This window comes from Agelaius tricolor, unplaced genomic scaffold, assembly GCF_023055355.1.
Source record: "Agelaius tricolor isolate 1412-34295 unplaced genomic scaffold, bAgeTri1.0.p SCAF_55, whole genome shotgun sequence".
NCBI lineage: Eukaryota > Metazoa > Chordata > Aves > Passeriformes > Icteridae > Agelaius > Agelaius tricolor.
Window position 1 is genome coordinate 2,307,865 of NW_027269315.1, and position 12,017 is coordinate 2,319,881.

The 12,017-nt window shown below is 60.1% G+C and overlaps 2 protein-coding genes across 3 annotated transcripts; one reads left to right on the top strand and one right to left on the bottom strand.

The window, feature by feature from the left end:
- Window positions 1-397: 397 nt before the first annotated feature.
- Window positions 398-11,966, top strand: NACA (nascent polypeptide associated complex subunit alpha). 2 transcript variants are annotated; one of them, XM_071456018.1, is made up of 8 exons: window positions 398-489; window positions 863-934; window positions 10,566-10,651; window positions 10,742-10,819; window positions 11,040-11,186; window positions 11,323-11,451; window positions 11,627-11,749; window positions 11,839-11,966. In XM_071456018.1, exons 2-8 carry the CDS (start codon window positions 865-867, stop codon window positions 11,851-11,853), a joined length of 648 nt encoding a protein of 215 aa, XP_071312119.1. In that variant the 5' UTR covers window positions 398-489; window positions 863-864; the 3' UTR covers window positions 11,854-11,966. The 2 variants fall into 2 exon arrangements, with proteins under 2 accessions (XP_071312119.1, XP_071312118.1); XM_071456017.1 differs by lacking the exon at window positions 398-489 and adding an exon at window positions 518-732.
- On the bottom strand, window positions 4,911-9,252 carry LOC139604718 (trophinin-like). Its single transcript, XM_071455942.1, has 2 exons — window positions 8,076-9,252; window positions 4,911-4,999 (listed from the first exon to the last, which is right to left on the bottom strand). Exons 1-2 carry the CDS (start codon window positions 9,250-9,252, stop codon window positions 4,911-4,913), a joined length of 1,266 nt encoding a protein of 421 aa, XP_071312043.1.
- Window positions 11,967-12,017: the final 51 nt, after the last annotated feature.

Here is a 12,017-nt window from a genome sequence, read left to right on the forward strand (position 1 = left end):
CCTGGACCCCCTGTCTTGACCCCCTAAACCTGCCTGGACCCCCTAAACCTGTCCTGACTCCCTAACCCTGCCCTGACCCTGCTGGGACCCCCTGTCCTGACCCCATAACCCTGCCTGGATCCTGCCTGACCCCCTAAACCTGGCTGGACCCCCTAATCTTGAATGGACCCCCTACCCTGACCCCATAACCCTGCGTGGACCCCCTAAACCTGTCCTGACCCCTTGTTCTGACCCCCTAAACCTGCCTGGACCTCCTAAACCTGCCCTGACCCCCTAAACCTGCCCTGACCCCTTGTCCCCCCCGCCCCGGTTTCTCCCCGCCCTCACGGTGAGGCCCGAGCAGAGCCCGGAACTCCGGAGCGCGGCCGCGGGGGCCGGGCCGGGCCGTTGTTGCCGGGGCTCACCCCTGCCCCGGAAGTCGCGCTCCCGGAAGTCGCGCTGCCCTCTCGGTCTCTTTCCGCCGCCATCTTGGGCCCCGCTCCCCGCACAGTGAGTCCCGCGCCGCCATCCGCCGGCATCCACCGCCATCCGCCGCTCAGGGCGCCGCTCGCCGCTAGCGGGATGAGCGGGTGGCCGGGAGGAGCCGGTTGAGGCCATCGATGGGGTCGTGGGAACGCCGGGCAGGGCAGAGGGAGCGGGGGGGAGGAGGCGGCCTAGGCCCGGCACCGGCACCGGGACGGCGACCGAGATCAGGATCGGGATCTGCCTGTGCCGTACGGCCGAGCTGTCTCGGTAGATTTTCCCGGTAGAGGGAAGCGCGCGGTGTCCGAACGGGGTGGGAAGGACGAGTTACCGGTGGTGGCCCCGGGGCTGTACCGGAGCCCCGGCGAGCCCGGGCCTGTCGGTTTGTCCATTCCCGTAGAAATGCCCGGCGAAGCCACAGAAACCGTCCCGGCCACGGAGCAGGAGCTGCCGCAGCCGCAGGCGGAGACAGGTAAGGCCAGGGGGTGCTCCGGGGCGGTTTTGGGGGTGATTCCCGGGATCCCCTCACCCGGCGGGGGAAGCTGCGGCTTCCCGGGAAGGGTGCGCCGGGACCCGGTGGCGACGGGGGTTGTGTGAGCCCGGTTTGAGTCTTGTCATGTCCCCCGCGGGGGTTTTGGGGTGTCCGTTCCGTGGTCTCGCTCTGGGCCGGTTCTGTGCCGATTTCCCGGCCGGAGCACGCGGGGAACGGGACCGGGGACGGGGGAGCGGAGCGGGGACTCCTCGTGTTCCTAAGTCCCGGGACCGGGGATGGGTCCGAGCTCGGTTTGGGTGGGAGAGGAGGGAAGCGGCCGTGGCCAGGTCGAGGTGTTTAATTTGGGGTCTTGTCCTATGGGATTTGGGGACCTGTCTCACTGGATTTAGGGTCCTGTCTGTAGGATTTGGGATCCTGTCCCACTGGATTTGGGGGGGCTTGTGCCATTGGTTTTGGCGACCTGTCCTATGGGATTTGGGGATTCTGTCCCATTGGATTTGGGGATTCTGTCCTTTTGGATTTGGGAACCTGTCCTATGGAATTTGGGGTCCTGTCCCACTGGATTTGGGGATTCCGTCCTATTGAATTTGGGGACTTGTCCCGCTGGATTTGGGGGCCTGTCCTGTCGGATTTGAGGATCTGCCCCATTGGATCTGGGGGTCTTTCATTGAATTTTGGGGATCTGTCCCTCTGGATCTGGGGGTCTTTCATTCAATTTTGGGGGTCTGTCCCTTTGGATGTGGGGTCTTGTCCTGTTGGATTTGGGGGCCTGTCCCATTTGATTTGGGGTCTCTCACTGAATTTTGGGGGTCTGTTCCCCTGGATTTGGAGTCTGTCCCTCTGGATTTGGGGGGTCTTTCATTCAATTTTGGGGATCAGTCCTGTCAGATTTTGGGGTTTGTCCCATTGAATTTGGGGGTTTCTCCCTGAATTTTGTGTGTCTGTCCCTTTGGATTTAGGGGTCTGCCCCATTGGATTTGGGGCTCTCTCACTGAATTTTGGACATCTGTCTTGTAGGATTTGGGGGTTTCTCATAGGATTTGGGCTCTGTCCCATTGTGGGACCACCACAGAGGGCTGGTGACAGAGAGGGGACACAAGCAGGGAGCTGAGTGATGGCTGTTGCTGTGACAGCTGCACCGACGATTCCCAGGAGCTGCTGAGCTCCTTATCCCTCCCAGCGTTGCTGAAATTCCTCTTTGGGGCCTTCCCTGCAATGGCTCCTCTGTCCCTCTCAACTGACAGCTCCCAAAATTCTCTTGCTCCTGGGATTCCTCAGGCAGGATTTTGGGATTCCCAAATCCCCTGATTTGGGATTCCTTCCTTGGGATTCCTCCTTAGATTTTCATCATTTTTCTTGGAAAAACTTTGGAGATGTGAGGCTGGTGCACGCTGATCCAGAGGGATTCTGGGCAGAAATCTCCTGGTTTTGGGGAATCTTTTAGCTTGGGATGTTTGAGAAGGAACCAAGCAAAGGTGGGGCTGTGGGGGAGAAGCAGGAATGATTGTGTTCATCAGGAATGTGCTCAGAAGGAACAGGGAGAGCAGGCAGGGATAAAAGATTGTTCTGGAGAGGGTGGCATGGCCTGTTCTGTGCCCTTGGCAGCACTTGCTGCTCCTTTGGGAGCCACCAGAACGTTCCTTGGAGCAGAAAATGTCCTGGCACTGCTGTCCAGCCCTGATTTGGGGTAAAATGGGGGTAAAATGGGGCATTAGCAGCACCTTTCAAGACCCCATTCCTGGGGTAGGGACAGAGATGGCATTCCCTGCATGTGACACTGATCCCAGGGTGGGACGGGGACACAGCACCTGGGAGGGACAGGATCCAACATTTTAGGGGGGTCAGAGCAGGTTTGGGGGGTCCAGGCAGGGTTATGGGGTCAGAGCAGGTTTGGGGGGTCCAGGCAGGGTTATGGGGTCAGGAAAGGATCCAGGCAGGGTTATGGGGTCAGGAAAGGGTCCAGGCAGGGTTATGGGGTCAGAGCAGGTTTAGGGGGTCCAGGCAGGGTTATGGGGTCAGGAAAGGGTTCAGGCAGGGTTATGGAGTCAGAAAAGGGTCCAGGCAGGGTTATGGGGTCAGAAAAGGGTCCAGGCAGGGTTATGGGGTCAGAAAAGGGTCCAGGCAGGGTTATGGGGTCAGAGCAGGTTTAGGGGGTCCAGGCAGGGTTATGGGGTCAGGAAAGGATCCAGGCAGGGAACCCCCTCCCCCAGCTCCTCCCCAGAGCAAGGGGACCCCCACCCTCCTCAGCACATCCCAGCACACGGGTGACCAGAAACATTTAATGGTTTTTGTGTAGAAAAAAGTACAAAAGGGACAGGGACACAGCACCTGGCAGGGACAGGACAAAAGGGGACAGGGACACAGCACCTGGCAGGGACAGGGACACAGCACCTGGCAGGGACAGGATCCATGGAATGGAGCTGGCTCTGGGCTCTGTCACTGCCCTGGGTGGCAGAGAGACCAGAATATGACTGTGACACTGATCCCAGGGTGGGACAGGGACACAGCACCTGGCAGGGACAGGATCCATGGCACAGGGCTGAGCCCAGGGTGGGACAGGGACAGGATCCATGGCACGGGGCTGGCCCCAGGGTGGGACAGGGACAGGATCCATGGTTCTGGGTTGGTCCCAGGGTGGGACAGGGACAGGATCCATGGCACAGGGCTGGTTCTGGGCTGGTCCCAGGGTGGGACAGGGACAGGATCCATGGCACAGGGCTGGGCCCAGGGTGGGACAGGGACAGGATCCATGGCACAGGGCTGATCTCAGGGTGGGACAGGGACAGGATCCATGGCCAGGGTGGGACAGGGACAGGATCCATGGCTCTGGGCTGGCTCTGGGCTGGTCCCAGGGTGGGACAGGGACAGGATCCATGGCACAGGGCTGGTCCCAGGGTGGGACAGGGACAGGATCCATGGCACAGGGCTGAGCTCAGGGTGGGACAGGGACAGGATCCATGGCACAGGGCTGAGCTCAGGGTGGGACAGGGACAGGATCCATGGTTCTGGGTTGGTCCCAGGGTGGGACAGGGACAGGATCCATGGCATGGGGCTGGCCCCAGGGTGGGACAGGGACAGGATCCATGACACAGGGCTGAGCCCAGGGTGGGACAAGGATCCATGGCACGGGGCTGGCTCTGGGCTGGTCCCAGGGTGGGACAGGGACAGGATCCATGGCACAGGGCTGGCCCCAGGGTGGGACAGGGACAGGATCCATGGCACAGGGCTGGCTCTGGGCTCTGCAGCTCCCAAGGGCGGTGCCGTGCCCGGGCTGGTTCTGCTGGTTGGACCAGCCCTGCCCTGCCCTGCCCGGCTCTGCTGGGCTCTGCCCTCCCTTGGATCTCCTCTGGCTGCTGGGAATGGTGTTGGGAATGTCAGGGCTGTCCAGGCTCTCAGGAGCTGGAGGCTGAATCCCCTCATGGCCCCTTTACTAAACGGTGCCCCTTGATTGCTGCTTAGCATTGGGAATTTCATTGGGAATTTCATTGGGAATTTCATTGGGAATGTCAGGGCTCTCTCCAGGCTCTCAGGAGCTCAAAGATCAGCCCTGGCATCGCCTCTTCACTAAATGGTGCCCTTTGATTGCTGGTTGGCATTGGGAATTTTGTTGGGAATTTAATTGGGAATGCCAGGGCTCTCTCCAGGCTCAGCCCTGGCACGGCCTCTTCCCTAAACAGTCCCTAAAAAGTCCCTAAACAGTGCCCTTTGATTGCTGGTGGCATTGGGAATTTCGTTGGGAATTTTGTTGGGAATTTCACTGGGAATGTCAGGGCTCAGCTCTGGCTCAGGAGCTGAAAGCTGAAGCCTCTTCACTAAATGGTGCCCTTTGATAGCTGGGAATTTTGTTGGGAATGTCTCTCCAGGCTCTCAGCTCTGGCTCAGGAGCTGGAAGCTGAGTCCTCCATGGCCTTTTCCCTAAACAGTGCCCCTTGATTGCTGCTTGGCATTGGGAATTTCATTGCTCCAGGTACTCCTGTAACCCCTGGTGTGCCACTTGAACCAGCCTGGGCCATTCTGGGGGCTGCATTCCATTAACCCTGACAGCTTCCAGGGAATTGGGGGGTACTGGGGGGCCTGGCCCCACCACCCCCATGTCATTGTGCCCTACTGGTTTGAAGGAGGGGTCTCCCAGAGCACTCCAGGAGTAACTCCACATGTCAGTGGAATTATATTATATTTTAAAATATTTTATTTATTTATAGATTTAATTTTTGGGGTTATATTTGACTTTTCCTCCTTCTTCTTGGGTGAGTCTTTATGGAGGGAAGGGTCTTCTTGGAGGGAGGGGTCTCCCAGAGCACTCCAGGAGTAATTCCACATGTCAGTGGAATCATATTATGTTTTTTAATATTTTATTTATTTATAGATTTATTTTTTGGGTTATATTTGACTTTCCCTTCCTCTTCTTGGGTGGATCTTTATTCCCCCTGCACCCCAAGGGGCACTGTAATTGTGCCCTCCCTGGTTGGAAGGAGGGGGCTCCCAGAGCACTCCAAGAGTAATTCCACATGTCAGTGGAATTATATTTTTTAAATATTTTATTTATTTATAGATTTATTTTTTGGGGTTATATTTGACTTTCCCTTCCTCTTCTTGGGTAGATCTTTATATTCTCCCTGCAGCCCAAGGGGTGACCCCAGGCTGGTGAGCAGCCCTGGGTGTCCTGACAGATTCTGGGGCTGCACAGGGGTTGTGACAGCCCCTTTGGCAGGAGGGCAGAGCTGGATCCCTGCATTGCTGGAGCTTCCTGGCTGTTCAGGGAGTGCCTGCTGCCATCCAGGGCTCTCAGGAAAATCTGTGTTCTAGAAGGGGATGAATGTCCTGCCCCGTGCTGCCCCTGGCAGTGCCTGCTGGGCCAGAAGCCAGAGGAATGCCAGGCCTGGCTGCATTCCCCCCTCCTGTTTCTCCTCCTCCTCTCATGGCTCACTCTGTTTCTCTCCTTTAGCTGCTCTCCATGCTGCTCATTCCCCACCTCTGACTCCATCTCCATCTGCCCAGGCACAGCTGCCCAGCCCTGCCCCAGGCCCTGTGTCCCCTCCCGTGGTCCCAGCTGCAGCCATCCCCGTGTTCTCTGTGCCCCCCCAGGCCCCTGCCCCAGCTCTGCTGGCCTCAGCCACCCCTGCCCCTCCTCCAGCTCCTCAGGGCCCCGTGGCTTTTGCAGCCCCAGGATCTCCAGGGCCTGCCCCAGTGTCCCCAGTGTCCCCAGTGTCCCCAGGGTTCCCAGCTCCAGTGTCACCTGGCCTGGCTGCTGCTTCTGCTGCAGTGACAGTGGCCCCTCTTGTGCCCACAGTGAGCCCCACTTCTCTCCCAGCTGCTCTCAGCTCTGCCATGAAATCTTCTCCCACTGCAGCCTCTGGAGCAGCCCCAGCTCCTTTCCCTCCCTCTGGAGCAGCCCCAGCTCCTTTCCCTCCCTCTGGAGCAGCCCAAACCCCTCTTCTTCCCTCTGGAGGAGCCCCAGCTCCTCTTCCTCCCTCTGGAGCAGCCCCAGCTCCTTTCCCTCCCTCTGGAGCAGCCCCAACCCCTCTTCCTCCTTCTGGAGCAGCCCCAGCTCCTTTCCCTCCCTCTGGAGCAGCCCCAGCTCCTTTCCCTCCCTCTGGAGCAGCCCCAGCTCCTTTTCCTCCCTCTGGAGCAGCCGCTCTCCTGCCTCCCCCATCCCGTCCCCTCCTGGCATCTCCCCCAGCAGTGCCCCCCAGTTTGCTGCCAGTGTCCCCCCAGAGTCCAGAATCAGCCCCCCATCCCACAGTCCCTGTGTCCCCTGCTGCTCCAGCCTCTCCCCGAGCCCCAGCTCCAGCCCTGGTCGGTGCCATCTCTCCCCCCGTCTTCCTGGCTGCCCCCAAAGCTCCTTTGTCACCTCCTATCCCTCTGCTGCCAGCTGGGTCAACCCCTGGTTCCCCAGTCCCACCACTGCTCCCAGTTGCTCCTTCTGCTGCCAAGGCCTCTCCCATGGGACCCCCAGCCCCTCGAGCAGCTCCAGTGGCTCCTGCCCTGTCCCCACCTGCACTGGGAGCTGCCATCGCTGTCCCAGGGCTCCCAGCAGCAGCTCCTGCTGTCCCCTCTGCCAGCTGTGCCCCTGTCACAGCCCCCATGGTGGCTCCAGCCACCCCTCCTGTGGTTAAAACATCTCCTGGGAGCCCAAACACTGCCCCAGCTGCCACCTCTGTCCCTGTCACAGCCCCCATGGCAGCTCCAGCCACCCCTCCTGTGGCTAAACCAGCACCTGGGATCCCGGCCACTGCCCCAGTTGCCACCTCTGTCCCTGTCACAGCTCCCATGGCAGCTCCAGCCACCCCTCCTGCGGCCAAACCAGCACCTGGGAGCCTGATCACTGCCCCAGCTGCCACCTCTGTCCCTGTCACACCACCCCTGGTGGCTCCAGCCACCCCTCCTGGGGCTAAACCAGCTCCTGCTGTCCCTGTCACACCACCCCTGGCGGCTCCAGCCACCCCTCCTGTGGCCAAACCAGCACCTGGGAGCCCAAACACTGCCCCAGCTGCCACCTCTGTCCCTGTCACAGCCCCCATGGCATCTCCATCCTCTCCAGCTGCCCCTCCCTCAGCCAAAGACGCTGCCAAGGGCTCTGTTGTCGCCTCAGCTGCCGCTCCAACTCCTCCCAGCCCAGCTCCAGCCACCCCACCTGCAGCCAAAACTGCTCCCAAGAGTCCTGCTCCTTCCACCCCATCCCCTGCCAGCCCAGCTCCTGCAGCTCCACCAGCTCCAGCAGCCAAAACACCCCCAAAGAGCCCTGCCAAAGCCACCCCCAGTGAGGACAAGGCACCCCCAAAGAGCCCTGCCAAGGTCACCCCCACTGAGGACAAGGCACCCCCAAAAAGCCCTGTGAAAGCCACCCCAGCTCCAGCAGCCTCTCCTGAAGAGAAGGCACCCCCAAAAAGCCCCAATGAGGCCAAGGCACCCCCAAAAAGCCCTGGCAAGGCCACCCCTGCTCCAGCCACCCCCACTGAGGACAAGGCACCCCCAAAGAGCCCTGCCAAAGCCACCTCACCTCCAGCAGCCTCTCCTGAGGATAAGGCACCCCCAAAAAGCCCCACTGAGGCCAAGGCACCCCCAAAAAGCCCTGCCAAGGCCACCCCAGCTCCAGCTTCCCCTGGAGCAGCCAAAAAACCTCCCAAGGGCAGCCCTGTCACTGCCCCATCCTCTCCTGTGGCTCCAGCACCTTCAGCTGCTCCTGCTGAGGCCAAAACACCCCCAAAAAGCCCTGGCAAGGCCACCCCAGCTCCAGACACCCCTGCTGAGGACAAGGCACCCCCAAAAAACCCTGGCAAGGCCACCCCAGCTCCACCAGCCTCTCCTGAGGCCAAAACACCCCCAAAGAGCCCTGGCAAAGCCACCCCAGCTCCAGCAGCCTCTCCTGAAGAGAAGGCACCCCAAAAAAGCCCCAATGAGGCCAAGGCACCCCCAAAAAGCCCTGCCAAGGCCACCCCAGCTCCAGCTGCCCCTGCTGCAGCCAAAGGATCTCCAAAGAGCCCCGCTGAGGCCAAGGCACCCCCAAAAAGCCCTGCTGAGGCCAAAACACCCCCAAAAAGCCCCGCCAAGGCCACCCCAGCTCCAACCACCCCCAGTGAGGCCAAGGCACCCCCAAAAAGCCCTGTCAAAGCTACCCCAGCTCCAGCCACCCCTACTGAGGCCAAGGCACCCCCAAAAGGCCCTACTGAGGCCAAAGCACCCCCAAAAGGCCCCGCAGAGGCCAAGGCACCCCAAAAAAGCCCCACTGAGGCCAAGGCACCCCAAAAAAGCCCTGTTGAGGCCAAGGCACCTCCAAAAGGTCCCACTGAGGCCAAGGCACCCCCAAAAGGCCCTGCAGAGGCCAAGGCACCCCCAAAAGGCCCTACTGAGGCCAAGGCACCCCCAAAGAGCCCTGCTGAGGCCAAGGCACCCCAAAAAAACCCCGCTGAGGCCAAGGCACCCCAAAAGAGCCCCACTGAGGCCAAGGCACCCCCAAAAAGCCCTGTCAAAGCCACTCCCCCTCCAACCACCCCCGCTGCAGCCAAAGCATCCCCAAAAAGCCCCGCAGAGGCCAAGGCACCCCCAAAAAGCCCTGCCAAGGCCACCCCAACTCCAGCAGCCACACCCCCACCTCCTGCCCCAGCTTCTGGCGCCCCTCCAAAGCCCCCAAGCCCCGCCAAGAAGCAGCAGCCCCTCCCCAATAACAAGGTGGCCAAGCCCCCCCCGAAACCCGCGCCCGGTGACGATGACGAGGAGCTGCCACCTCTGCTCCCACCCGAGCCACCCGTGCTGCTGGAGCTGTCCCCTGCCACGGGGGTGCTGGCACCGCAGCCCATCCTCAAGAATGACAAGGGTATTTTTGGTTTTTGTGCATGGAGTGTCACTGGATGCCCACGGGGTACTAACGGCGTGTGCCCGGCGTGTGCCAAGGGGTGGGTGGGGACAAGGGGTGAGCACGGTGCCAGCGGTCACTAACGCGTGTCCTCGGGCACGGAGCACGGCCTGGCGGTTGTGGTTTGTGGTTTGTGGTTGGTTTGTGGCATGGGCACTGCAAAGATGAGATGAGATGAGCTGGCTTCACACTGAGGAGATGCCCACGTGCCTGGCACTGCTGCGTGTGTGGTGTGGCCTCGTGGTGGCAAACTGGGATGTCCCCACGCTGTGCCTGAAGTGTTGGCACACCTTGACACCTGCAGAGAGGTTTGCCAAGGCTCCTGTGTGCCATGAGGGCCGAATCCAGGTAATGGCTGCACGGGAGCATCAGGGTCACCACATCCAGGTGGCCTCCGAGTTTGGGGACACCCAGCTCTGCTGCAGTAACTGGTGTGGTCAGTGCCGTGGGTCACAACTGCAGCTGGTGGCCCTCAGGTCCCCTGAGAGGGGTTTGGGGTTATCCTGGTGGCCCTCGGGTCCCCTGAGGGGGGTTTGGGGTTATCCAGATTATCCTGGTGGCCCTCAGGTCCCTGAGGGGGGTTTGGGGTTATCCCAGATTATCCTGGTGGCCCTCAAGTTCCTGAAGGGGGTTTGGGGTTATCCCAGATAATCCTGGTGGCCCTCAGGTCCCTGATGGGGGTTTTGGGTTATCCAGATCATCCTGGTGGCCCTCAGGTCCCCTGAGGGGGGTTTGGGGTTATCCTGGTGGCCCTCAGGTCCCTTGAGGGGGTTTGGGGTTATCCAGATCATCCTGGATAATCTCAGGTCCCCTGAGGGGCGTTTGGGGTTATCCCAGATCATCCCTGCAGTGAAGCCACAGATGTGCAGCACCCTGGTGGCTCTTTGAGTGGGGTCTTGGTGCCCTGTGCCAGCTCTGGCTTTGAGGGGACTCAAGAGAGGCCCTGTCACACTGAGCTGCCACCTCCTCCTCGGGCTCTGGCTTTGAGGGGACTCAAAAGAAGCCCTGTCACACTGAACTGCCACCTCCTCCTCCTGTGAGCTGGTGCCCCAGGCTGGAGCTCCCTCAGGATCCATTGCAGAGCCTCTGGGCACCTTTGGGGGCTGCTCCCACCATGGCAAGGCTGAGAACCCAGCGGTGCCACCCTGCTGGTGGCATTCAGAGTGCAGGGAATGCTCTGTCCACCCCCTAACTGGGCTGACTGGTGGCAAACCAGTGTGCTTGGGCCTTGCTGAGTTGGGCCGTGTGTCTCTGCAGGGTCTGGCACAGAGTCTGACAGCGATGAATCCGTACCAGAGCTCGAAGAGCAGGACTCCACGCAGGCCACGACGCAGCAGGCACAGGTAGGGCAGGTGGCAGAGGCCATCCAGGGTGGATCAGAGTCCCTGCCGTGTCACCCCAGCACCGTCACTGATCCTTTTCCCTCCCTGCAGCTCGCGGCAGCAGCCGAAATAGACGAAGAACCCGTCAGCAAAGCAAAACAGAGCCGGAGTGAGAAGAAAGCTCGCAAGGTGAGGCTGCTTCATCTGTCCCAGGGCTCAGAGGGACACTGGGGACCTCAGCAGTCCTGGACTGGAGTGTTCCTGCAGCTGCTCCGTGGCAGTAAATGCACATTTCCGTGTGTATCCACGCAGCAAACGTTGGATCTGGAGTTTGGAGAGAGGATTGGGCACATCTGGGCTGGCTCCAGAGCTCTTCTTCCCTCAGTGACCTTTCCCTGGTGTTTTTCAGGCAATGTCCAAGCTGGGCCTTCGCCAGGTGACAGGAGTGACCAGAGTCACCATCCGGAAATCCAAGAACATCCTGTTTGTCATCACAAAGCCAGACGTGTACAAGAGCCCGGCGTCAGACACCTACATTGTCTTTGGAGAGGCCAAGGTGAGCCCACCCTGCTGCCAGCAGGGCTGGCTTCTCCTTCCTGTCACCTGTGCACTACGTGGCTCCTGCCAGGGAATGTGCTGGCACTGCCCAGGACTGGCAGCACTCGCTCCTTTTCTTCTCTTCCCTCCTGCAGATCGAAGACCTGTCCCAGCAGGCTCAGCTGGCAGCTGCTGAAAAGTTCAAAGTGCAAGGAGAACCCGTTTCCAACATCCAGGAAAACACACAGACCCCCACGGTGCAGGAGGAGAGCGAGGAAGAGGAGGTGAGGCCTTCCCCAGCCTCTCCGTGGGGTTAATCCACAAATTCCTCTCCTTCATCAAAGGGAGAGCACCAGGTCCCTGCCCTGGGTGTGTTGACAGTGCAGGCCTGACCTCCTGGCTCCCAATCCAACCCCAAGCCTGGAATGGCACCAATCCCGGGCTCTGTTTCTCTTTCAGGTTGATGAAACCGGCGTGGAGGTGAAAGACATCGAGCTGGTGATGTCGCAGGCCAACGTGTCGCGGGCGAAGGCCGTGCGAGCCCTCAAGAACAACAGTAACGACATCGTAAACGCGATAATGGTGAGCCCCGGGGGGCAGCAGCTTTTTGGGGGGTCCCTGAGGGGAGCTGCTGCCTCTGAGCTGCCTCCTGACTCCCTTTCTCCCCACAGGAACTGACGATGTAGCCGCCGGAGGGAGGAGCCTTTTTTGGTGTTTCAGAGAAGAGTAAAATACGACTAAATTTAAAATTTGTACTATTTCTATCGGTTAATAAAGTTGTGGCTTATTGTTGGTGAAATCACTGCTCTGGGGTGCTTTGCTGCCTGCCTTTCCCTAGGATTTGTGGCCT

Bases quoted from the DNA above. Each gene is read 5' to 3' on its own strand.
- NACA (XM_071456017.1), top strand. From the start codon at position 600: ATGGGGTCGTGGGAACGCCGGGCAGGGCAGAGGGAGCGGGGGGGAGGA. The intron at 733-862 runs GTAGATTTTCCC...CCATTCCCGTAG, and splicing joins CGTACGGCCGAGCTGTCTCG to AAATGCCCGGCGAAGCCACA. The intron at 10,652-10,741 runs GTAGGGCAGGTG...CCCTCCCTGCAG, and splicing joins CCACGACGCAGCAGGCACAG to CTCGCGGCAGCAGCCGAAAT.
- LOC139604718 (XM_071455942.1), bottom strand. From the start codon at position 9,252: ATGGGCTGCGGTGCCAGCACCCCCGTGGCAGGGGACAGCTCCAGCAGC. The intron at 5,000-8,075 runs GTTTTTTGGCTG...ATTCCCTGGAAG, and splicing joins GACAGGGCTGCCCTTGGGAG to CTGTCAGGGTTAATGGAATG.